This window comes from Sebastes fasciatus, chromosome 21 (assembly GCF_043250625.1).
Source record: "Sebastes fasciatus isolate fSebFas1 chromosome 21, fSebFas1.pri, whole genome shotgun sequence".
NCBI classification, from domain to species: Eukaryota; Metazoa; Chordata; class Actinopteri; order Perciformes; family Sebastidae; genus Sebastes; species Sebastes fasciatus.
In genome coordinates, this window is record NC_133815.1 from 1,290,844 (window position 1) to 1,318,343 (window position 27,500).

The 27,500-nt window shown below is 41.8% G+C and overlaps 1 protein-coding gene across 5 annotated transcripts in view; it reads right to left on the bottom strand.

The window, feature by feature from the left end:
* The window catches only part of LOC141759841 (sodium channel protein type 2 subunit alpha-like), a 187,898-nt gene that overhangs the window by 25,650 nt on the left and 134,748 nt on the right, over window positions 1-27,500 (bottom strand). For all 5 annotated transcript variants that reach the window (XR_012592206.1, XM_074622275.1, XM_074622274.1 and 2 more), the window contains 2 exons: window positions 26,672-26,865; window positions 13,956-14,079 (listed from right to left, as the gene is read on the bottom strand). Coding sequence is in view for 4 of the 5 variants with exons in the window: in XM_074622275.1 (XP_074478376.1) it covers window positions 13,956-14,079; window positions 26,672-26,865 (318 nt within the window). In the remaining variant the exon portion in view is untranslated. The remainder of the gene's footprint in view (window positions 1-13,955; window positions 14,080-26,671; window positions 26,866-27,500) is intronic.

A 27,500-nucleotide genomic window follows, 5' to 3' on the forward strand; every position in this document is an offset into this window, starting at 1 on the left:
TTAGCAGCTCAGTCCTGACTGGATAAATAACGGAGATACGAACGTTAACGGAGGTGCCATTGAGTTATTATTATGAGGCGTTCAAAGTCTGCTCAGGAAAAAGGACTATTGGGTGAAAGTAAATTACAACGTTATCATGATGTGTTCAAATGTAATCTCGTAAAATTAAGTTTTTTTGGCGAGAAACTTGAATAAATCCAGTTGTTTGATAAATAGGAGATGTTTTCACAGCGTTATCAAATAGATATTAGAGAGAGAATTATGAGCTGTTGAACTTCATAACAACTTACCAAGATTTTTTTTAATCAAAACAAATATTTAAATAATCATTTGAATTGTGAGTTTTTAATGCAAATAAGGACTATAGATGACAATAACAAAGTACAGTACAGTACTGTGCAGTAGGCTACCCTCCCTCCACGGTGTAATTCAACACTGTAATTTACCGTGTATATAATGTTTTTAACATAAGTCTAAAATGTTATTCCTTCATTTTGTGCAGAGATTTCAAAAGTGGCAGATAAAATCTCTGAGTGGCAGGAAGTGAGGAAAAGTTCATTTCAGACCCTGGCCTACGCATGAATGTTTATAATGCATTATAGATACGTTTTAAAATACTTTGTATAGTTAAACTTCAAAGTTTTAATTCTAATCTGAATATCTTTTAAGGAAAATAAAAATAAAGAGTTGGGACGGTTTATCAGAACTATTTTTCACGTAACGTAATAACATCTTATATCAACCTTTCATACTTGTTTTTGATTCTATACATGTGTCTCAGCATCCTGAGAGCAGCTGGATGAGCCTGAAACAGATGGGATCACTCGCTGAGCATCATCATGCTGATAACCAGAGGATCACATTCCCGTCGCTCCACGTTATCGCTCCCGTCGGCCGCCCGCGGCACTAAAAGCTTGTTGCTAACGTTTCCAAATCCAATCAGCGCGTCCGCGATGGGGACGACGGACCGCGACCCGACGACCGGAGTGACCGCTGGAGTGAGCGATGCTGACGTGCCCTCGAGCAAGGCGGCTCAGTAGCCAGACAGAGGAGGACTTTTGAAGAGGAGTAATCCAGTGTGTGTGTGCTGGGAGGTGATTGGAGCGTCCTCAGTGACATCACATTACCAGCCTCTGATTTGTTGTTTTGGACGTTTTGTCACCTTTTACCCAAAAAATAACACCTGAACTGTTTAATATCTGGAAAAATACTAGTTTTCATACTATTTAGTGTATCATTCTGTAATTACCTCACATATCTGGAGGTCAGAGGTCAACGGACCCTTTGAAAAAGGCCATGACAGTTTTTCCTCGCCAAAACTTACCATAAGTTTAGAGCGTTATTTAACCTCCTTCACTACAAGCTAGTATGACATGGTTGGTACCGATGGATTCTTTAGGTTTTATAGTGTCATATGATACCAGGATCTTCACTCTATCTTTAAAACTGAGCCGTTACAACCTCCGAAAGATCGATTGCGAATTTGTGCGTTATTATCGCGTTAACTTTGAAAGCACTAATATTTTCTCTTACTGTGTTTATAGTTATGCACCAAAACACCAAAGCAAATTCTGCGTATGTGAAAATAGGGCTGCACGATTATGGCCAAAATAATAATCACGATTATTCGTTGATTTTAGTGACATCATATTTTTATTGCACTTTCACATTAATATCAACAGAGCACTGTTTTCTCTTCCATGCTGTGCTACATTCCTGCTTATGTACTAATTAGGGCTGTTGATGTTGGAAACAAGGCAAAAGGGAGCATAGCTCACATCCCCCAACTCACTTTTTTTTTTAATTTTCAAACTTTTTTGGACAATTTTCAGACTTTTTTTTTTTTTATTATTATTTTTTTTTTTACAATTTTCAGACTTTTTATCAAACTTTTTTCTGACATTTTTTTTTTCTGACTTTTTTTCGTTTGTCTTTCTGACATTTTTTTGGATAACTTTCTGACATTTTTTGGAAATTCTTTCAGACTTTCTTTAAGACATTTTTTCAGACATTTTATCAAACTTTTTTCTGACAGTTTTCTGAATTTTGTCCGACTTTTTTGGACAATTTTCATTTATTTATTATTTATTTTATTTATTTTTTTAATTTTCAGACTTTTTATCAAACTTTTTTCTGACATTCTTTGAACTTTTTTCTGACATTTTTCTTTTTAATTTTTCTGATTTTTTTCGTTTATCTTTCTGACTTTTTTCTGACTTTTTTTCTGACTTTTTTCTGACATTTCTTGGACTTTTTTCAGACATTTTCGGACATTTCTTTTCTTACAATTTTCAGACTTTTTATCAAACTTTTTTCTGACATTTTTTTTTTTTTACAATTTTCAGACTTTCTTTCAGACATTTTATCAAACTTTTTTGGACAATTTTCAGACTTTTTTTTTTTTTTTTTTTTACAATTTTCAGAATTTTTATGGATAACTTTCTGACATTTTTTGGACATTTTTTCAGATATTTTATCAAACTTTTTTCTGACAATTTTCTGACTTTTATTTTTTTTTTCTTACAATTTTCAGACTTTTTATCAAACGGTTTTCTGACTTTTTTTTTTTTTTTTACAATTTTCTGACTTTTTTTTTTTTTTTACAATTTTCTGACTTTTTTTTTTTTTTAATTTTCTGACTTTTTGTCAAACTTTTTTGGACAATTTTCAGACTTTTTATGGATAACTTTCTGACATTTTTTGGACATTTTTTCAGACTTTCTTTCAGACATTTTTTCAGACATTTTATCAAACTTTTTTGGACAATTTTCAGACTTTTTTTTACAATTTTCAGACTTTTTATCAAACTTTTTTCTGACATTTTCTGGCACCTGCACTTTATGATCCATTTATTTGTCTATATTGTGATTTGAATGTTTTTATGTTTGTTTTTAATATTTGCTTTTACTGCCAAGCGCTGCTAAACTGCTTTTCGTTGTTTATTATATTAACCCTACCCCTTTTGTTAGCTACATTTTAAAGTTAAAAGCTTCAATCTGGTGCACTTCCAGAGCAAAATTAACAACAACAAGAGAATAGATAATCTATTTTATGTTCTTATTTTAATCATAAACACATTCGCTGTATAGATAATATCTATCCCCAAAAGTGAAGCCAAAGCATCTCGATCACCGGCTGCTGGCTGGTAGTTAAGGAAGAGCTTGATTTGATCTACAGCAGAGTTTCCTATAAGCAGAATGCAGGTGATTATGTTTATTAAATTGCGGGAAACCAAAATTGTGATCGCCATTAATATTCAAATAATTGTGCGGCCCTATGTGAACACCTACTTGGCAATAAACCTGATTCCTAATCCTGATTCTTAACCACGGGTGTCGAGGAATCAACCCGGACTGAAATCTGGGGCTTTAACATTCAGCCAGGGAGGCTGCTCATATCGTCATATTACCAATATTTCATCAGTATTTAATAAACATCAAGTAACACATATCTAGAGTGACTCTCTCTGCTGAGGTCTCTGTTGGCTTCCTGTAACAGACGGGCTGAAGAAGAGCTGCTCTTCACGCCGCTGATTGCAGCGTCCGCCTGCTTCTGTAATTAGAGCTCTGATTACCCTGGCTTTCTGTTTCCATAGCGACTAATAGGCTTTTCCCTGATACGCCGGTTGAGTAATCCAATGAAAACAAGCCAGTGGTAATCCGACACTCAATCAGCCCACTTGGCAGAGTTATTATCAATGTGTGTGTGTGTGTGTGTGTGTGTTAGGAAACCCCCTCTGCATGTGCTGAAAGCCGCCGTAATAAACACTTCTGCTGCAATAAGCTCTTATTGAACGCCTCGTTACATCACCTGTTGGTCGAGCTAGACGCCTCCTCGGGGGCGCGCTCGCTCTCTGCTGCGCGCCGCATTGACCCGTTATCGATCGGTACTCAGAAAATGCTGCTGAATGATCCCCCGCCAGGTGATTGCGTTTGACCCTCATTGCCTCCACATAAATGCACCATTCCCAATACACACACACACACACACACATACACACACACATACACACACACACACACGCACACACACACACACACGCACACACACACACACACACACACACACACGGATCTAATGCCAGGAAGTATATCAGACACATCCCTGACGCTTTTCTTAACTTCAATGCACCACCTTCAGGACAAATATCGGATATCGGTAACAATGGGGCCGATCTATTCAATTCAATCCCATGTTTATATACTATACACATTATATACTGACATTTGAATTCCTGTTTAAAGGGACTGTTTGTAACTTCTTACACGTATAAATCATTGCGGGTCGGTGTCCCATGCGCACTCACGTGTGTCTACGCTGTTCAGACTCAGACTCCAACACAAACTCCAGTGAAGCACGAAAACCTCTTGGTTGTATCTAGTGAAGCTGTTAAACAGTGTTGGCCGCGGTCGGAGGACGCGGGGGAGACTGTAGCTTTGGTCTCCAGGACCGGAGTCTCTGCTCCTCTGCCTGCCTTCACTCACACACCATGCTCCTTCTCTCTCCACCTCTCCCGTGCATGCTGCTCACGCCACACTGCAGAAGAGTTAGTTTAGCTCTGAGAATATCTAGTGAATGTTCAGTGGACGTTTGTGCAGAAATAACTGCTGCAGCTCCTCCAGACCAACAGAGGTTTCCCGTGTCTTGTGAAGTGACGGGGCTCCGCAGAGAGAAACGTTATCGTCTCCGACCAAAACTCCGGTGACTTTTTCTGACATTTTCCTGACTTTTTATTGGACATTTTTTGGACAAAAACCCTCACACGTTCACATATCTGGAGGTCAGAGGTCAAGTGACCCCTTTGAAAATGGCCATGACTGTTTTTCCTCACCAAAATTTAGCATAAGTTTACAGCGTTATTTAACCTCCTTCACTATAAGCTAGTATGACATGGTTGGTATTGATGGATTCCCGCTACAACCTGAAGTTCACAAGTTGTGCTCATACGTTAAAGAAATTAGTGGCAATAAAACGTATGTGCGTTAACGCGTTAATATCACGTTAACTTTGGCAGCCCTGATGTTAACTGATGAAGATAAAGTGCCAGAGCCTCAGTGAATGATGACACACGTTGACAGAGAGTGAGAGTGGCTGACTGTCTTGCTCAAGGGCTCTTCAGCAACAAACTGTGTGTGCTGCCGGAGTCACACCTGAGACCTTTCAGTTACAGGACGTCACGCTGCTGCTGCTGCTGCGGCTGCTGAAGGCGTTAACACACCGCCCGCTGAGGCAGAAACACACACTCAGATATTCCCTCTCAATCGCGTGTCGTGCAGCTTCACAACATTAACCAATGAGTTGGCATTTAGAGGACCAATGGGGCAGCTAATCTAACGCCCGCTGTCAGCACTGATGTGTGTGTGTGTGTGTGTGTGTGTGTGTGTGTGTGTGTGTGTGAGACTTAAATCTGTGGATTTTTAACATTTGCATGTGAGCCGATATACTTCTATTTTTCTGCATGCATGCTGGCTAATGATGTATCTGTATTCGTGGCTGAATGGAAATAACAGTAATGAGGAATCGTGCCACCGTGAGAGAATCGTTCTGTCTCGATATCTGTGTTGTTGTATTCTGTGGTCCAACTGTGTGCCTGATAATAGTGCTCATTTCGTTAACACGATCCCAGTAGCCGTCTTTCAGAGGCTGTAGCGGTTCAGTTTTAGAGCTAGAGAGAAGCTACAGGTATCATATGAAACTACACCAAAGGAATACATTGGCAGGGTCTGAAATTAGCACCCGCCAAATGCGGGTAAATTGTTGGCAGTGGCAGGTGAAAGCATCAGGACACCCGCCACTTTGGCATGCAGGGAAAACACTAGAGATGGAATAGAGAACCTTAGTCGTCCTCTTTCTTGGCATCTCATGCCTCCGTGTCCATCGACTCCTCTTATTGATGCTTTCCAACAGTTACGCTGCACAATGACGCGTACGCACGCTGTATCATGTTTCAGTTTGTTTGACCGGAGACACGGTGGAGAGAAAAAAAAAGCGCTGAACAGCGTGGCGCCACTAAACCTGAGGGGGTGCACCTTATTTTCTCCCTGATAAAGCGACACTGAACAACAAATCTGTGTTGAAATCAACAGGATGAGAGTTAGTAACGTTAGCTGTTAGCAGCCGTTAGCAGCTCAGTCCTGACTGGATAAATAACGGAGATATGAACGTTAAAGGAGGTGCCATTGAGTTATTGTTATGAGGCGTTCAAAGTCTGCTCAGGAAAAAGGACTATTGGGCGAAGGTAAAATTACAACGTTGTCATGACGTGTTCAAATGTAATCTCGTAAAATTTAGTTTTTGGTGAGAAACTTGAATAAATCCAGTTGTTTGAAGGAGAAGTTTTCACATCACTATGAAATAGATATTAGAGAGAGAATTATGACCTGTTTAACTTCCTTACAGTAGCTCTAAGCAGCTGTTTTTATATGTTGGCATGCTGGGGGATTCTCTGTTTTGTTAAGTTTTGTTAATGGAAACATTACTACCCAAAACAGTCAGTCCTGTACGGTTCAAAGACTCCTGCATATAATGTCATTTTCTTAATAAAATATGTTGTTTGGAGTGATATTCAGTATAATAAATTCTGAAAAAATAAGTGCGCAGTTTGTTTTCTATAAATTAATGTAGTGATAAAATAGAGGTTACGTCCGACAGAATATGTTTGGCCCCCCGGCAAAAATAATTGCCCACCCCATGTCATAATGTTGGTACCTGGAGAGTCAAATATGCTCTGAGGTGGTACGTGGTGTAAAAGGTTTGAGAACCACGGCACTAGAGCATTCAGAGGATGGATGGGTAGATTGACAATAAGGGGGTTCCTGTAAATGTTGGAGTATTCCCTCAGCTCAATGAACTCTGAATGCTTTATTAGTTATCTCTCTCTCTTTTAATCCCGTCTAAAAGATGTTTGCTTTGACCGTATCGGGTAAAAGCAGGAAGTTTAAAAACCAAACCGTTGACCTTCATTCATCTGAAGAGTTTCTTTAGCTCTGCGACTCGTTAGCGCCGCTCGCCGAGACTTTCCCCCCATCGTTTCGGACGACCTTTCTTCCCGTGTGATGAATAATTAGCGGCGGGGGAGCGTCGCCATTCAGGCCGACGCACACACTCCGTCTTACCGACAGCCAGAGGGAGCAGCGGGGAGGCACGCTGCTGTTTGTGCTTTGTAATCACAGCATGAAGGAACACACACACACACACACACACACACACACACACACACATAGAGACACAATCCTTCATAGCTAAAACAGCAGCTCTATGTGGAACATAAACTACACACGCAGATAAACACACACACGTAAATATATCGCCAGCATTGGGAAGAAACGCTTGTGTCTTCACATTTTTATGAAGTTGAACAACTGCACTCAACTCCATCCAGATGTTTTTCTAACCTTTAAAAGGCAACACACACCTGTCGGGTCATTGGGTCATGTAGCACACAGAACTGATCACCATCGGCAGGACGGGAAAAGGAAAGTGATTTTCTCTAAATGAAAAACACACGGAGGAAAGCACCTGTGGTTGAAGCCGCCCTCGTCAAGTGGATGGATGATGCCCGGTCACGTACTTCCCCCAAAGTCGTAAGTTCCCTTAAACCGGGGTACGAACTGAAGTGTGACTCCTAAACCAGGGTATGAGCCCAACCGCAATTCCTAAACCAGGGTACGAGTCTTGACTCCTAACCCGCAGTATGAATCGTGACTCCTAAACTGAGGTACGAACCGTGACTCCTAAACCAGGGTTCGAGTCGTGACTCCTAACCCTCGGTATGAACAGTGACTCCTAAACCGAGTTATGAACTGAACTGTGACTCTCAAACCCGGGGTACGAACTGAATCATGACTCCTAACCCTCAGTATGAACCATGACTCCTAAACCGAGGTACGAACCGAGCCGTGACTCCCGTGTACCGCTTCACCTCTAGTAAAAACGTGCGGTAGCATGGAGGCGTGGATTGAACGTATAAACGAGGCGGGCAGCCGACAAACATCCTGGGACTCAGTACAACTTCAATATGGCCATTTTCTCTCTGCAAACACTCGAACACAGTCTGCTTCCTGCTCGTCTTCACACACAGCTGCTGTCTGCCTGCTGCCGCCGTTGGTCCGTTACTTTCTGGCCTACTTCTGCAGCAGCTGGCCGACTCGCAGGAACCACTGCTCCCACTCACAGTAACACAGTGCTGTGTCAGCAGACCGGCGGTACTGGTCCAGTGTGAGGGGACCGAGAGCTGAGTCAGGAGGGAAACCAGGCGGCGGCACGCAGGAGGTCCAGATTCTGTTTCTGTCCCCAAAATCTGTTGATACCAGCAAGGGGAACGGGTCATCTTCATCTCCTTTCCTTTTGTCTCGCTTCCTGTCCTCTCGTCTGCAGTCGTCTATTTTCTACTTCTCCGCTCTACTTTTCTTTCCTTTTTCATGATGCTGTTCTCTCCTTTACTTTCATCTCTTATTTTTTAGGGCTAGGACGATTCACCTCTCTCATCTCATCTCCTGATTCGATATGTATTGTGATTTTTAAGTATTGAGATTTGATATTGCGATTTATTGTGATTTTTGTTAACTTGTTTACCACTAGACCATGAAGGGAACAAGTTGAATCATACACTTCTGGGGACTTTTACTTTGTTAAATATCTGAATTAATGCAGTAAAAATGTTTGATTTCCAGCATGTATGTAGTCAGAGACGTCCTGAAGTCAAATATATCAGTCATTGTCAGGAATTATTAAATTTTTTCCAGCAACCCAAAAATCAAAGAATAAAGACATTTCCCTCACAGATTAGTGGTATTTTCTTTTTAATTTATAAGGGACATGTAATGTTTTATACTTCTGGTGAATATAATCCATCAATCTGATTTCCATAGATGTATTTAGTATGTACAGTTCCCTTTGTTAACACCTTATTTTGAAAAGCAGACGTAGTTACTACTTCCTCTAACTTCTCCAAGGTGGTCTCTAGCTCTCCCGTCAGCTCCGTTCTCTTTATCCATCATGGTCAGCTCCATCGGGGCCGTTTCAATGCAGAGAACACAAATGTCAGTATCTGGGTGCTCTACAGTCGTAGCGTCGGCCCATTTGACCACAAATGACCGCAACGTTACCGCGATACGATAACGTTTCCTGCTAACTATTTCACACTTTTTTGGGGATATTTTGCAGACATTTTTCTGCCTTTCTTTGGACATTTTTCAGACTTTTATTCAGACATATTTTGGCCCTTTTCGGACATATTTTAGACATTATTTGCCATATTTCAGCTTTTTTCTGAAATTTTTTTGCCTTATTTTTGGACACTTTTTTAGAAGTTAGCATGCAGCTTTAGCTCTGCTCTGTCTAGCTCTGCTTTTCCTGTCAATGTGTGAAACCCAAAGTGTTTCCATCCTTTACTGGATGTGTAGTGTTTACCACGCTGGATTTAACATGGGAGGGTGCAGGTCGTTTCCAGGCTGACGCATATGTTTCCTCTTTCATGTCCTCTTCTTTCTTTTGTTTTTCAGTTTCATGTTTTCCTTCTTTCCACGCCTTAGCTTCCCCCTCCTCTTCACTAACTCGTCGTGTATCTCACCTACTGACGCAGACGTGCTGGTGGCAAAACTGTGGAGTTTTGTTCACGTTTCATCCCTCTTCTGTCGGTGCTCCGAGCAGCTGATCTGAGTCCAGCTGGTGACAAACGTCAGCCTGCTGTGAAGGACTCTGCTGAATCAGGAAAGAACCAGGCGGCGTGTTGGGACAGTTGCGATGGACGCATCAATCTTCTAAATGAATCAAAGCTAATATAACATCTGCCGTTTGGCAGGCGCTTCCATCCACAGCACCTCGTACAGGAAGCAGAGTTTACTCTGAGTGGAAGGTGGACCTGGAGCTGCGTAGTATTACCAGGGAGTTATTAATACACATACATGCAGCATGTCTGCTAATCGTTCTGCTCATTCTGCTGTGCGTTGTGTGCTTCTGGGTTGCATATTTGATTAGCAATGTTGCATAGTGATGTCCTGTATGATGGTTTTATCTTTTATTGCTGCCCTGTATGCTTGTTTATAGAACTTCATTCATCTTTTGTAGGCTGACTATGCAACTTCTGTAAAGGGACTACAAATGAGTAATAGTGTTTGCTAACTACTTAATGAACTTTGTGGCAAAATTCTTCTTCCCTGAATTAGATACTAATGATAAATAACAGAAATGTCAACCCGGTCTCACGGGAAGGTGTATAAATACTACAACATTACACGGATATTCTGCGTGTACGCATTTTCACATGTCATCTGTACGCCATAAATAAACTGTGACACATTTGGAATGTTTACGTTTAAAACCGTGAAATGGTTTAAATATTGTAGATTTGTGACATCACAAATGGACAGAAATCCTGACGGCTTGTTTCAAAAGGCACAGTTTCTGAATACGGGCTGTGTGTATTTATCTGTGGATTGAGCATTTTGATACTTTCACAGTATTTATATAGAACTTCAACCTGCTTTATAATAAAAAAGACGTGAAAATCTCACTTTTAACAATATGGGACCTTTAATGGAAATCTTTAATTAACCTCTTAAAAATCGGAAAATCTGTCGTCAAAAGTTTGGAGGTTGTAGCGGGCTCGGTTTTAAAGTTAGAGTGAATCACATATCAAATGAAACTAGAAAACCTAATGAATCCATCGGTACCAACCATGTCATACTAGCTTGTCATGAAGGAGGTTAAATAACGCTCCAAAGTTACCATCAATTTGGCGAGGAAAACCTAGGATGTTATGATCTGAGCATATTGTTTTATGCAAAATGCAGTACCTGTGAGGGTTTCTGGACAATATCTGTCATTCTTTTGTGTTTTAATTGATCTCCAATAATAAATATATACATTAATTTGCATAAAGCAGCATATTTGTCCACTCCCATGTTGATTAGAGGATTAAATACTTGACAAATCTGCCTCTAAGGTACATTTTGAATGTGCGATTGATCACCATTAAATATTTGAATCCACTGACAGCCCTGAGCCGTAATGACGACAGTAATAAGGCTGATACTAATGATAGTAGTAGTGTGTGTATTTGTCAATTTGTCAGCTGCAGCTACTGTATGTTACACCTCTGACTCTCACTAATGGAGTCAGTGCAGGTGCTGGGGTGCTTTTCTTTTCTTCGGAGAGGGTTTTCCAGCTGGCTGGCCCAATTCTGTCGGAGCATTTCTACCTCAAGTTACCTCTTAAAGTCAAACGGGCAATATCGGTTTCAACAATTCTTCCTTCTCGTTGAACTCCGTTGTTTTTTTTTGTTTTTTTCCAAAACAAACAAACTACTTCTCTCTCTCTCTCCTTCAACGCTCCTCTGTCTCTGTGTCGCGGAGCTGAACTGTGTTGAAGACAAATCTCTGAGCTCCGGGAGGAAAGTGGCTGAGTCAGGAGAGAAACAAGGTGTTTGCTTTTCACCTGGGTTAGTCAGAACAGGATCATAAATCTCACGGTGAAAGTATTGGGGCAAGTGGGCGGTGGGACGGGCTCCCGGTTAGTGGAACCATCATCACGGGGCTCGCAGTTCTCAGAGACAACGCTCAAGGCTGTGAGCCACCAACATGCTCTCTTACTGAGAGGACGATGACAATTATCACAAAAACAACGATGCATTTTGATAAAAACTAATTAGCAGACTGTAGTTGTACTAAAAAGAACATGACGGAGGTGAAAACACACACACAGAAAAATAGCTTTCATGCCACGATAAATCAGATAATGTCCTTGTACGTATACTCAGAAGATGTGATGATGATGTTTTTGTTTTACCTCGCTGGCTTACAAGACACCAAAAAAAATCAATACAAATCAGGTCCAGAATACAGCTCATATATTACCTCAAAGATCCCGAACAAGTTATTGATTAAATTAATATCTTCTATATACAAATGAGTCGATCTTTGAGAAGTTCGTGAACTCAAAGACATCCAAATCAAACAACCAGTTTTCATCGTCTTGCACACCCGAATATTTCAGGGTTTTATCATTTCATGAAAAATTGACGGTCTTCAGTCGTCACCAAAAACAGATTTTTCTTCAGTTAATTATATTTGAATGATAAATTACAACAACGTCAACCCGGCCTCACAGGAAGGCGTATAAATACCACGACAATACATGGACATCCGGCGTGTCACGAGTACGCATTTTAGCCTTTACGCGTGTCATTTGTACGCCACGCAAACGTCCGCACTTAGATTCAGACAAGAAAAACACAGCTAGGATAAGGGAAAACGTCATGGTCGGGCTTAAAATAAGTAAGCAAACTAAGTAAAACACATACGGAAACAACTACCGAAAACACTTCAACAAACGTAACTTACAAAACAAAACAAGGGTCAACAACGGTCTCGAACTTGAGGTCTCCTAGTTAAAAGTCCGGGTTTGTTGGACCCGTCCACCAAAAGTGGTCTTTCTCACTTTTTAAACTACGTCACTACTAACTCTTACCGTAGCATTTATACGTGGATGTGTTGTACGTCTTGTACACCCGAATATTTCAGAGATTTGTCGAGACATTTCATGAAAATTTGACGCTCTTCAGTTATAAATAAAAGTTAAATCCTGCGTTGCTTCGCTGTCAAATGGATGGATGTTCAAAGAGGACTAAACTGTTGACTGTGTGTCAGAGACCAAAGACTCAAAAGACTTGTTAAGACTAGTGCTGTCAAAGTTAACGCGATAATAACACGTCAACGCCACTAATTTCTTTAATACATTAACACAACTTGTGAAGATACTGGTATCATAGTAAACTAGAAAACCTAAAGAATCCATCGGTACCAACCATGTCATACTAGCTTGTAGTGAAGGAGGTTAAATAACGCTCCAAACTTACGCTAAATTGTGGCGAGGAACATGGGCATTTTCAAAAGGGTCCCTTGACCTCTGACCTCCAGATATGTGAATGTAAATGGGTTCTAAGGGTACCCACGAGTCTCCCCTTTATGATAATCACATGCAGTTTGGGGGCAAGTCATAGCTTGGCTCAATATGGCAGATAACAGCTAACGTACAGAAGGGTGCATTGAGTTACAATATAATGCGTTCAAGCTCTATTCAGTAAAAATGAGCATTAGGCAAAGATAAATTATAAAGTTATCATGATGTGTTCAAATGTAATCTTGTAAAATTTAGTTTTTGGCGAGAAAAAAAATACAGTTGTTTGAAGGAGATGTTTTCGCATAACTAGGGCTAATCTGATTAATTAATGCGATTAATCGCACAGCCCTCGTTAAGACAGATGTTTTCCCTCTTCTTTTACTGATTAGCAGCTCTGTCTTATCTTTGTGGAGCTGCAGAAAACTTTACTCTGAACTGATCTGATCAAACTGTGTAAGCAGTAAGCAGTAACTGGGTAATATGTAAATATACAGCTGCGTGTCATCTGCATAGAAACAGAAATAAATGTTCTCTTGTTCTTTGGCCACCAATAGAACATAACGCGTCAGCGGTTATCTCAGCATTTCTGCGATTTCATTGGCGGTTGGTCGCCCAATAGTACTCCGGTGTTCCCCCAGCCGTTCTTCATCTCCTACGTCTCTGCATCGTGGCCACGCTAGCTGCGCTAAACTGGGTCTAAAACAAATCTGTGTGCTCCAGGAGGAAAACTGGCTGAGTCAGGAAGGAAACAAGGTGTTTGCCTTTCAACCGGGCGAGTCGGTACAGCATCATAAATCTCGTGGTGAAAGTATTAGGGCGAGCGGGCGGTGGGACGGGCTCACGTGCTCACAGCTTCAAAACATGAACAGATAAAAGACGCCGTTGCTGTAGACACAACTTTTAAGATAGTAGATTTTAAAGTTGTTTTTAATCACCCAATAAAACACCACATCTGTTCATGAGTCACATCCAGAAGGAAAGATGGAAGTCGTCTGATTGGACATTTTTGCTTGATAAATGACTATCAATCAATCATGGTTAATTAATCGACTTACAGTCTGGGAAGCAGTTGTCGGGGTCCATGGCCTCTTCAGCCATCTCTGAGTACTCGTCCTCTTCCTCTCCAGGTTTCCTCAGGTCCACCGTGCTGCCCTCTGATAGGCTGATGTCGTCTTTCTGCTGAAAGAAACAACAGGAAACAACCAATCAGATCTCTGACTGACTAGTCCAGGGCTCAGCAACCTGCGTCTCTTCAGCTCCTCTCCAGTGGCTCCCTGTGGATTTTAAAAATGGAAATGAATAACTGTTTAGTGTTTACGTTTTCATTTGTATTTATCATTGTTGTAGGTCTATGGTACGACAGTACGACGGAGTATTAGGGCCACATTGAGGAAAAAAAATAAATCTGAGATTTCGAGAAAAAAGTCGTAATATTACGAGAATAGTCATAATATTATAAAGTAGGAATTTTACGTGTTATTTTCTTTTTTTCTCGTAAAGTTTTGACTTTATTCTCGTAATATTCTGACTTTATTGTGCAAATCTCAGATGTTGTTTCCTCAATGTGGCCCTAATACTCCGTAGTACATTGTCTCTTGGGCCCTCACTGCATTAGACTGATATACTATATACTTAGACTATAAACTGTGTGTAAGCTGCAGACAGATTTTTTTTTTTTTTTCTAAGTTTGAAAATCAGGAGAAAACCTGGAGAGGTCATGAAAAATGGGAGTCTGCCGGGAAACTCGAGAGGGTTGGTAAGTATGAGCTAGCTAGCTATCGTTATCCAGCCGTCTCCTCCTCCTGCAGTCGTCTCCAGCGGCGGAGGGGTCGGCTAATCTGGTCCCGTTGGTTCATGTTAACTTTCTCAACTACCTCTGGGGATCCTGGAGAGTGAGTGACGGCACATGTTGAGACAAACTAGGATTCTCTTCAGCCAACGATACTTGCTCTCCAGCGTTAGCTAACGTGTTCAGAGAGTTATTCTGCCTCCACTAAACACGTCACCATGGTTACCAACGGAGAAGAGGGTCTATGTGTACTCGTATTAGCTGCAGTATCAGCGTGTTGTCCTGGGTGTTATTTGAGTAAAGTATGGTCTGTGCTTGTGTGATCATCAGCATCATTTTGCTGCAGTCGGAGCTGAATGAGTCAGATTTAATGTTACATAAACGACAGGAATCCTGGCTGAGAACACGGAGAGGCATCACCTTCCAAACTCTCCCTCCCTCCGCCAGGAAAACTGCCGTCTGTTCACTTTGACTCTGAGATCTGGACAAAACTCCACGTCAGGAAATCCCCCCCTCACCACCACCATCCCATCTCAGCTGACTTCAAAGCTCCCTGTTTGCTAAGCATCATGGGAGTTTAACTGTACAAAGGGACGAGGGAGATGGAGGGATAGGAGACAGGCTTTCTGCTGAAAATTGGCAAGTTTTGTTGAATGTCTGGACAAAGACACAGCAGGGGTGTGTGTGTGTGTGTGTGTGGACAGGTGAACTAACTACCTGAGTCAACAGCTAACTCATGAATACATTCAGAGTCTGGGAACAGAGAGCGGCCGCTGTGACGAATGCCAGCCTTGGACACACACACACACACACACACACATGCAAAGGTGAAGCCAAACGGACATGAATACACACCTAATCTCTGACACACACTTACACGTGAAAAGATATGCACACACAAACTGGATAATGTAACACACACACACACACACACACACACACACACACACACACACACACACACACACACACACACACACACACACACACACAGAGCAGCAGCCTTGGGCTGAAACCCAGACAGTTGACGTCCATAATGAGGGGTTTAAATGTATTTCTATTCATAAGCTGTTTCCATTGTGCAGCCACAGAGGAGCTGAAGGCACTGAAACACATTCAGGGCCTGTTAAATAATAAATCGTGTGTAATCACATTACTTTTTATCACAGTAAAAGAATGAGATTTCAAGGAGGTTTATCACAGAGTTAATGGATGACTTCTAGGAGAACGGAGACGTCGCTAAAAAACAAACCAATAACCAACATTAAGCCACTTTATTTGGAGGTCAAAATGCCGTTAATAATCCCTCCTTACACTGTGTGCACACGACAGGAGTTCAAAGCTGAAACAGTTTGTGTGATTAAGGTAGTAACGCGTTAACGCAAAATCGTTTTAACGCCACTAATTTCCATTGTATCTTTCGGAGGCTGTAGCGGACTCACGGCTCGTGCTTTTAAAGCTAGAGTGAAGATACTGGTATCATATGAAACTCTAAAATCCAAGGAATCCATCGGTACCAACCGTGTCATACTAGCTGGTCAGGAAGGAGGTTAAATAACGCTTCAAAAAAAACTGTCATGTCCATTTTCGAGACTACAGCTGGATTCTGGACGCCGCAGAGCGCACGACCTTCAGCCAAAAGGAAACAAGAGAAAAGTCCTGTTAGAGAAATAAAGGAATCTTTTCTCTCACATTGGATCAGAGACATTATGTCCTGTATGAATTTAGACAGAGACATTATGTCCTGTATGAATTTAGACAGAGACATTATGTCCTGTATGAATTTAGACAAAATCCGTTGTACTATCCGGGGAACAGAGAGTACATTTACAAAGTATGGGGCTCCTTTTTGTCTTTTTTTTGAGAAACCCACTACAGTAATCTCTGAGAAGCCAGGAGTAGTATCTTATTTTTCCTATTTTATTATATTTTATTTATTTATTCATAATTATCATTATTATTATTATTATTAATATTATTATTATTATAATTTTTTTCTCTTCTTCTTCTTCTTATTTCATAACTTATTTGTGGATACTCTCCCTATATTTTCTACAATCTGAATTTGACGTGTATGTTGTTGTCAGGTATGATTGATGTGTTGTATCACAGGTGAGTGTTGTTCAGAAAAAGTTTCCCTGTATAGCGACTGTTCTATTGATTATTGACAATTAATAAAAAGACTTTTGAAGAGAGGAATAAAGGAATCTCAGAGCAGCCCGGTGCGGTGTCGTTGCTGAGAGCTGAGGAGAGAGCGGCCGGTGTTAACACCTCCAAAACGTCCCGAAACTGCATTTCAAACGTCGGACCTCGGCAACACGTCTACCCGTCCTCCGGTGCGCTGTGGGCGGCGTGCGGCGGTGCGGCTCCTCGGTGCAGCAGCAGCCAGACGGCCGCCTCGCCAGGAGGAGACGGTGAAGAAGAGAGCGAGTGAGAGAGAGTCGGTGTTTCATCTAAACTACGCTAAGAAGAACCTGATACATTCTGGTTGCCGTGGTGATGAATGACGTCTGACTATTAACCACACCCCCGTTCTCTGTTTGAGAAATAAGTAAAAAACAAGAAGTAAAACTGTCTGGAGGGGAAAAAGAATCTACTGGATTACATTTAAGTTACAGTAAAAACAGTGACTCACTTCCAGATTGAAGTTAATCTGTTTTTATCTGTGTGTGTGTGTGTGTGTGTGTGTGTGTGTGTGTGTGTGTGTGTGTGTGTTGTAAACAGGCTGGCATGTCTGTCATCTCTACAGACACTGAAACCACATCCTGCACCTACTTATCATTCCTCTGTGTGTGTTTTCTATTAATACTTAATACATTAGTGAGGGACACGCACACACGCACACACACAATGTGGTGGTAAATTCCTTGCGTCCTCTCTCTGCCGTCGGCCTCTACGTTCCTTCCTAACACACCTTTAACGGTGGAGGACCACAGGTAGTTCTGCCCAGCAGACGTGTCATTCATTCATCGTTAAAGCGAGGCGCGTGGCGTTGTCCGTCTTCACCGGGCAGGAGGAACGGCGCGATGCTGCTAACGAGGACGTGCGCTACGCGGCGTGCTTCGTCTCGTGTTTTGTGCTAACAGACGCAGAAATCAGTCATATTTCATCTTTACATGATCAGACTGAGAGAGGACGGAAAAGAGAGAAGAAGAAGAAGAAGAGAACAAAAGAAAACAAAGAATTGATGAATGCAGATGTGCAGAGTCGCCCAAAATATTGTGAGATGAGGACGTTCACTGAAACAGTGAATCACAAACACTAAATATCTGGTTTCCAGACTGTAGCGGCTCAGTTTAAAAGCCAGAGTGAAGATACTGTTATCATCTGAAACTCTAAAACCTGATGAATCCATCGGTACCAACCATGTCAGACTAGCTGGTCATGAAGGAGGTTAAATAACGCTCCAAACTGTCAACTGTCATGTCCATCTCCAAAGTGGTCCCTTGACCTCTGACCTCCAGATCAGTGAATGGGTTCTATGGGTACCCACGAGTCTCCCCTTTACAGACATGCCCACTTTATGATATGATAATAAAAAATAAATACATAAATAAATAAAAGGGAAAATTAAACAGAAGAGTAAATAAATAAAAAAGCAAATTAAAACATACATTTATGTCCCATTTTATCATTTAATAAATGGCTACATTTATTTTTAACATTATTTTTGCTAAATGGAATGACATATTTATTTATTTATTTATGTATTTTAGATTTGGGCAGGTTCCGTCCTCCGTACAGGAGAGACGTTTTGATGTCGACTACAAAATAACAGACGAGAGAAATCAAAGCAGAGCGGCGTCCGTCCGTCTCCGACCACCTGTCTCTGCAGACAACACCTGTACTTCTGTTAGCCGGGTCCTGAACTCTGCAGGGGTCAGAGGTCGCCGGCTACAGACTGCGGGGGCGGGAGGAGCGATGGGGGGGGGACAGTGTCTGAGTCGGGTACTTTGGCAGTAAATGTACATAACTGTCATTTTAAGATTGTAAATATACGAAGGGCAACCGTTAACGAGCGCTCCAGTCTGACCTTTGACCTTGGCGTTTGACCGTGCCCACCTCCACCGGCTGATTCCAGCTTTATGAGACGGTAAAAACCACGCCGGGTGATTTACGGCGCCATTAAAGCAGCGGTCAGCTATTTAATCATTACATAACCAAACACGGGGGTCTATTAAAGCAGAGTGCTGCAGCAGCTTAACAGCTTTCTATTTACAGCAGGCCGTTTGTGTACCGAGAATAAATTACGTTACAGCGGACCTGGAGGGGAGAGATGGAGGCGACAGATATAGAGAGGTGGAGAAGGAGGGAGGGAGGGAGGAGATAACGAGAGGGAGGATGGATGGATGTGCATCCTGTGGCATTAAGCATTGTTACAGTTCTGCTGTACACGCCGTCACGACGCCGGCATTTCAAACATCGGCTCATTTCGATTCTATTAACTTGGTTTCATTCCTTTTCTACAGTTTTATATGTTGATTGGAACAAATCAAGTAACACCTTCATATAATACCAAGGACCACAATCAACTATCAAGAATTTATATTAGGGCTGTCAATCCATTCAAATAGTTAATCGGGATTAATCGCACAGATTTTATCTGTTCTAAATGAACCTTAAAGGGAGATTTGTCAAGTATTTAATCCTCTTATCAACATGGGAGTGGACAAATATGCTGCTTTATGCAAATGCATGTATATATTTATTATTGTAAATCAATTAACAACACAAAACAATGACAGATATTGATCCAGAAACCCTCACAGGTACTGCATTTAGTATAAAACAATATGCTCCAATCATAACATGGCAAACTGCAGCCCAACAGGCAGCAACAGCTGTCAGTGTGTCAGTGTGCTGACTTGACTATGACTTGCCCCAAACTGCATGTGATTATCATAAAGTGGGCATGTCTGTAAAGGGGAGACTCGTGGGTACCCAGAGAACCATGGATGTACTTAGAGAACTGGATCCAGCGTTGGAGGCGGGGCCTCGTTCATTCCTATGAGAGTTGCTCAGAGGCTTATGAAGCCTAAATGTCTCGACTTCCGTCTGGAAAAGTACCCGGATCTTGGCGCAGTAGCGTCCGCTCGGTCACGGGGTCCCAACGTCACGCTGGTGTCACGGCTTGGCGCTCCAGCCTCAGTCTGGGTCTCATTCACATGAACGGAGGAAGGGAAATAACTCTGGATTCAGCTATTAGTGCATTTTACAACTTTAAAAAACAGATTTTTTAAATGAGGGCGATTTAGGTGTTCCTACTGTGGAGTTGATTCACGTAAATATAAATGATCCTCTGAGTTACAGACGTCTCTTTCCCAATGTAAGTCTACGGGAAAAAGTATTTTTGGGCCCAATTGCATCACGTGACTGACACGGAAGTTGCAGTACCACCGTTTGGCCACTATGAAAGTCGTGATTGATGACCGCCGCTCTTCCTGGGGACTCGTGGGTACCCATAGAACCCATTTACATTCACATATCTGGAGGTCAGAGGTCAAGGGACCCCTTTGAAAAATGGATGATAGTTTTTCCTCGCCAAAATTTAGCATAAGTTTGGAATGTTATTTAACCTCCTTCATGACAAGCTAGTATGACATGGTTGGTACCGATGGATTCATCAGGTTTTATAGTTTCAGATGATACCAGTATCTTCACTCTAGCTTTAAAACTGAGCCGCTACAACCTAAAAATGAAAATCAGAAATTAGTGGCGTTAAATTGAATTTGTGTTAACGTGATAATAACGCGTTAACACAAAGATTTGTGTTTGTCTGTTAGCGACCCGATCTCACGGTAAGACGTATACATTCTGAGCATGTTGAGCCACCAAACAGAAACATGCAGACTCTCCGTATGAACGAGCTCGACCTGGACTAGATTATCACACAGAGACGGAGAGAGCTGCTGACCAGCCTTATTCAGATATCAGCTGGTACATTATTTAACCGCCTAACTAGGTCACGCTGGCAAACACATATTGTTCCAAATAAAAAAAAACATTCCACATTAATGCTGCTGAGCCAGCGAGGAGGCTCGCCAACAAAAACAACCGCGTGAATAATTCAGACGTCAAAATATGACGCATTTAACTAAAGAAACTAAGCAGCCGTGAGTATTACTCATGGAGGTGTACATGTACCACAGACTCATCTGTTCCTACTGCAGGTACAGTATTACTCAGCGGTGACGTCGGTGGTAATCATCATATTCTTCGGCCCATTTAGAGCAGCAGAAACACTGCTGACACATCATCACCTTAATAATATTATTATTATTATACACATTATCATGTATGACGATGTTCTCCAGCTAGTCTCTCACTGGAAGTATTCTTCAGATCCTTCACTGCTGTAGAAGTACTAATACAACACTGTGAACATACTGTACTGCATTCAAAACCTTACTTGAGTTAAAGTATGTAATCAGCTAAATGTACTTAAAGTAGTTAAAGTATAAATGTTCCTGTCAGTGTTTTATATCTGATGTTTCTGGATTCATATTACTGCTGCATTAACGTGTATGTCGCATTTTAACTGGCTGGTTTAATCTGCAGCAATGCATCATGGTCTATAAGATCATCATCTGTCCTGTGAGAACCACGGATCTCTAATGTTTTGTGACGATGTGTTTTCCAGCTGATCCAAAAGGCAGCAGTCAGAATCGATGCTTCATCTGAGTCTATGTGGAGGTAGAAGGAAGTTACCACTTTTATTGTGGTAGTCTGAGTAACGTGACGTCATATCCGTTCCGTATCCGTCAACCAAAACAAACCTCAGAGAGTCTAAAACGTTGGAGGGTCGTCGTGGATACGACCTGCACCCTCCCATGTTAAATCCAGCGTGGTAAACACTACACATCCAGTAAAGCATGGAAACACTTTGGGTTTCACACATTGACAGGAAGAGCAGAGCTACACAGAGCAGAGCTAAAGCTACATGCTAACTCTGTCACGGACAGGAAACGTTATCGTATGGCGGTAACGTGGCGGTGGAGCCGGCCGTCGCTCTCGTCTCCGTGGTCAAATGGGCCGACGCTACGACTGTAGAGCACCCAGATACTGACATTTGTGTTCTCTGCATTGAAACGGCCCCGATGGAGCTGACCATGGATGGATAAAGAGAACGGAGCTGACGGGAGAGCTAGAGACCACCTTGGAGAAGTTACAGGAAGTAGTAACTACGTCTGGTTTTCAAAATAAGGTGTTAACAAAGGGAAACATTACATGCCCCTTATAAATTAAAAAGAAAATACCAATAATCTGTGAGGGAAATGTCTTTATTCTTTGATCTTTGGGTTGCTGGATAATAAATAACTCCTGATAATGACTGATATATTTGACTTCAGGACATCTCTGACTACAGACATGCTGAAAATCAAACATTTTAATGTATTAATTTAGAGATTTTTCAAATTAAAAGTCCCCAGAAGTGTATGATTACATTGTTCCCGTGGTCTAGTGGTGAAAAAGATAACAAAAATCACAATAAATCTCGATACATATCGAATCACCACCCGAGTAGCGTGATAGTATTTAATCAGGAGACAGGTGAATCGTCCCAGCGCTAATGAATACATCTGATGTGTTACTATTTTATATCTAAAATATTTGCAATAAACAGGTCAGGTAAAGTTTGAGTCATGTCAGGAAACTCTCTCCTGAGCTCACCGACTGTTACTCAACATACTGTATCTACTGGACCGCCCCAGAGAGCTCAGAGAGCTGCTCAGAGAGCTGCTCAGAGAGCTGCTCAGAGAGCTGCTCAGAGAGCTGAGCTGCTCAGAGAGCTGAGCTGCTCAGAGAGCTGAGCTGCTCTGAGAGCTGCTCAGAGAGCTGCTCAGAGAGCTGAGCTGCTCAGAGAGCTGAGCTGCTCAGAGAGCTGCTCAGAGAGCAGCTCAGAGGATCTGAGGTGAAATAAAGACAATCACAGAGTGGATTAAAGAGCAGTGATGTGTAACACGATGAACACGAGGACGAGGATAAAAACATCCGTCTCCTCCTTAAATTCTAGGTCGAATGTTCAACCCAATTAAGAGCAGAAGAACGAAAGTAAGTGAGATGTTACAGAGGGAGAGGAAACAGCCTGGCTGCATCACACACACACACACACACACACACACACACACACACACACACACACACACACACACACACACACACACACAGAGAGAAACACACCCTGGAAACAAAGCTTGATGTTAAAGAGTTATGAAAGCAGTGATGCTCTCTGACTCCCCCCCCCCCACCAGCCTCTCCTCTCATCTCCCTCTCTGATTCAACAACAGACGTTTTTAGGGGAAATATGCTCCTGAGTTTTGTTCTATTTACGCTGCCCTTTCACATTAGGTCAGTGTGTGTGTGTGTGTGTGTGTGTTCTGCAGCTCTCGTTGCATTTGCATGTTTCACCTCGTGGCTAACTGGCGACTGCACCGTGCACCCGCAGCACCGACTGAGCAGCTACAGCAGATCATCTAGTCTGCATAACTCTACAGTTATTGGTTATTAAATATGCTGCTGGAGTTCCCTTAAAACAAAACAACATGTGACACGTTTAATAAAGTATTTATTATTATATTAACAGATAATAGATAAGAGATAATTCTTTGGAAGACGTCAAGTATTTAGAGGCCAGAAGGGATGAAACCCCGGATAGAAGAAGAGGACGTGGTCACCTGATGGTTTGTGGACTACATTTAGAATTTTGACATTTTGAATGTCTCCGTCTCGGTTTATAGCCGATGACAACTTGGTTTTTGCCATCTTAGGTGGTGGGCACACTACCAACGTCAGGAGCGCGTGGCGGCTGCGTCGCGTGTCGGCTGCGTGTCGGCTGCGTGTCTTTCACCCGTTCACCGCGCTAACGAATGCCTTTGTGAAAATAAACACTAGGTGGAGGAAACTAAAAAACGAAATAAAGCCCCTCAGTTATCTGATGCAACAAGTTGTGCTAGTTAACTACAGCTCACTATCTTAGTAACTAGAAAGACAAACTGACAAACAGATTCATCAGTTTACTGCTGATCAGACTCAAAGTAGTGTGAGTGCTCCTGCAGCTTGGAGGATGACCTTTGACCTGCAGCTTCTACTATGGTCTGGTGAGGTCAGGTCATTCCTCAAATTCACATTTTAACAACAACCTTATTTATTTTTTTTTAACTTTGAGCACAAAATGAAGTGATTTTATCAACAATGTTTTGGTAAACAGTTTGGCTGATCAACTTCGTCGGGAAATGACTCGTGTTGACAACATGTTTGGACCACTGTAGGTCTTCGTCAGAGCTCTTCCTCGTTTTAAAGATTCCTGTTTATGGTGTTTTTTATCATGTGAGGCGTCTCAGGACACCTCAGATTAATCTTTGGGGGGTCTCGACCCACAGGTTGGGAAACCACTGTGATGGAGAGACATAGAGGGAAGAGAGAACAGGTGCACGACATGATTAAAGAGGAGAGGTGATGATGAACTGAGTCAGCACAGGTGTACACACACACACACACACACACACACACACACACACACACACACACACACACACACACACACACACACACACACACACAGCACGACACAAATCTGTCATTTCATGTTAGATACAAAGAGAGAAACAACTAAACATCTTCTGCTGCTGCTGCCTCAATACACACACACACACACACACACACACACACACACACACACACACAAACACACACACACACAATGAGATGGACTATTTAAAAATGCGACACAAAGAACACACACACAAACAGACACAAGCGCACACACAAGGTGTCTACGGCTCAGTGGACTTTTGTCCCGTGAATAGATGAAGAGAGACATGAGACGCACACACACGCACACACACACACACACACACACACACACACACACACACACACACACACACACTAACTCATCACAAAACACACACACACACACACACAAACTAATATACACCCTTTTAGCACAAACACACGCAGCGTGCAGAGTGAGAAAAATGCCGGACCATAATGCACTGCCTGAGGCCGCCCATTCTATCTGAGGGACCCTCTTACTCTGTGTGTGTGTGTGTGTGTGTGTGTGTGTGTGTGTGTGTGTGTGTGTGTGTGTGTGTGTGTGTGTGTGTGTGTGTATGTGTGTGTGTGTGTGTGTGTGTGTGTATGTGTGTGTGTGCACTATGAATAAGCCATTGCAGCAATACTGTTTATAGAGAGAGAGAGAGCGAGAGCGAGAGAGAGAGCGAGAGAGAGAGAGAGAGAGAGAGAGAGAGAGAGAGAGCGAGAGCGAGAGACAGAGAGAGAGAGAGAGAGAGAGAGAGAGAGAGAGAGAGAGAGAGAGAGAGAGGCGAGAGAGAGAGAGAGAGAGAGAGAGAGCGAGAGAGAGAGAGAGAGAGAGAGGAGAGAGAGCGAGAGAGAGAGAGAGAGAGAGAGAGAGAGAGAGAGAGAGAGAGAGAGAGAGAGAGAGAGAGAGCGAGAGAGAGAGAGAGAGAGAGAGAGAGAGAGAGAGTCTGTTTAAGAGTGATAAAATATTCAGAATATGTTAAACTGATGAATAATAATAATAAAATATAAAAACAGAGTTTCCATGTCAACGTTTATTTAACTTTACGATGTCGTTACTTTGATAATGCAGATATGAGCTCGGACTATTGGTGCGTTCAAGGAAGCTCAGACATCTGAGATTTCAAATTTATGGAGGACGGAACTGAAAAAAAGGGAATAAATAAAAAAAATTCATTAAATGTGGCAAAAATAATATTAAAAATAAATGTAGCCATTAATTTATTTATAAAATAAAAAAATTTTTTTTTAATTTTCTTCTTTATTTATTTATCTATTAATTAATTCCTTTATGCATTTACTCTTCTGTTTAATATTCCCTTTTTATATTTATGTATTTATTTAAAAAAAAATTGTAATTAATTAATTTATCTTTGCATTATTTTTTATTTATTCATTTTTGCATTTATTTATTTTTTATTTATTCATTTATTTTAGCTAGCTAGCATATAGTCATGACCCCTGACCCCATGATGACACACGTTGAGTGACAACACCCTCATTTGCATAATGAGACAGAAATGCATAAAGAAAAGAATACAGAAATAAATAAGGGGTGGAATGCAAAGGGAAAATTGTGCATAAATAAATATATACATTTAAAAATAAATATAATATAAAATAAATAATAAACGAAAATGCATAAATAAATAACTAAATAAAAAATAAATGCAATAATGAATGAATAAATACAAAAATTAATAAGTGAATTAAAAATAATAAATACATAAATAAATTAATGGGGAAATTAAACAAAAGAGTAAATAAATAAGGGAATTAATACAAAGGTAAATAAATAAAGAAGCAAATTAAAACAGAAATTTCAGTTTTTGTCATATTTTATCAATTAACTAATGGCATAATTTATTTTTAACATTATTTTTTGCTATATTTAATGACATTTATTCATTTATTTATTTATAAGAAAAGTTGCGATACATAGGTGAATTTCTTTTTTCCCTACTCCCTATAATAAAGGTAATAATATTGATAGTATTTTGCCGTAAAAGACCTCTGAAAGGTAGCGGAGGACAAGCAGCCTCCATGTTTATATCTGTTACTGTTCATGTCTTAGCTTTAGATTAAAGGGTTCACACACGCACACACACACACACACACACACACACACACACACACACACGCACACACACGCACACGCACACACACGCACACACACGCACACACACGCACACACACACGCACACACACGCACACACACACGCACACACACACACACACACGCACACACACACACGCACACACACACACACACACACACACACACACACACACACGCACACACACACACACACACACAGAGCAGTTGTTAGATGGTAACCTCGGGGGGGAGCAACAGCTGACTCACCCACACACACACCTGAGCTTGTTTACGTCAGACGCAGGTGTGAACTAGAAAGCCACCCAGTCAGATCTCCTCCTTACCTCCTCCCTCTCCTCCTCTTCTTCCTCGGAGCCCTCGCTCTGCTCCTCTTCCCCCTCCCCCTCCTCCTCCTCCTCTTCCTCCTCTGGGAACTCCACGTCGGACTCTCCGGGGGCGATGGGGACGCTGATGGTCAGGTTGGGGTTGGTCATGTAGCTGTCGTCCTCCGGCACCACGTACTTCTCTATGTGGCGGCCTGCGACGGACGCAAACACAAAAACGGTAAAACTGTAGTTAACTATATGTCTAAACGGACTGAGCTAGAGCGAAGCTACTGGTGTCATATGAAACTAGAAAACCACCGAGCCTCCTCCACCTCCAGCTTCACATAACGCCTACAAAGATACGTCCAACAGCAGCAGAGGCGTGAGTCCACTTATGGTGCGCTCACACCGAGAGCAAAGCGAACATTTCATACGGGCGCGATTACACACAAGTCAACGCAAAGAGGCGAATAGACGCAAATTAGCGCCAGGTGTAAATGAAGCGATGCAAACATGCGAAATACGCATCATTTGCTGATTGGCGAGAGTTGAAATATTTCAACTCGAGCAAGAAATTTTGCGTGACACTGTCTCGCGTAAGCTTCTCAGCGTTGAGATTGTCCTCCTGTCGTCACTGACGTCCTGACGTTGTCACCCAGAGCTACGATAGTACATCCCATCTGTACAGAGAGCGGACCAAACTCTGTGTAGAAACAACAACGTCTCTAGATGACGTCATGTTGAGTGTTGATGGAGCAGCTGCGTAGCCTGGCTCTGATCCATCCAGACTCCATTCAGAAAACAAGCATTTTAAAAGTTGTCTGCTTGTCGTCATGGTAACAGACCT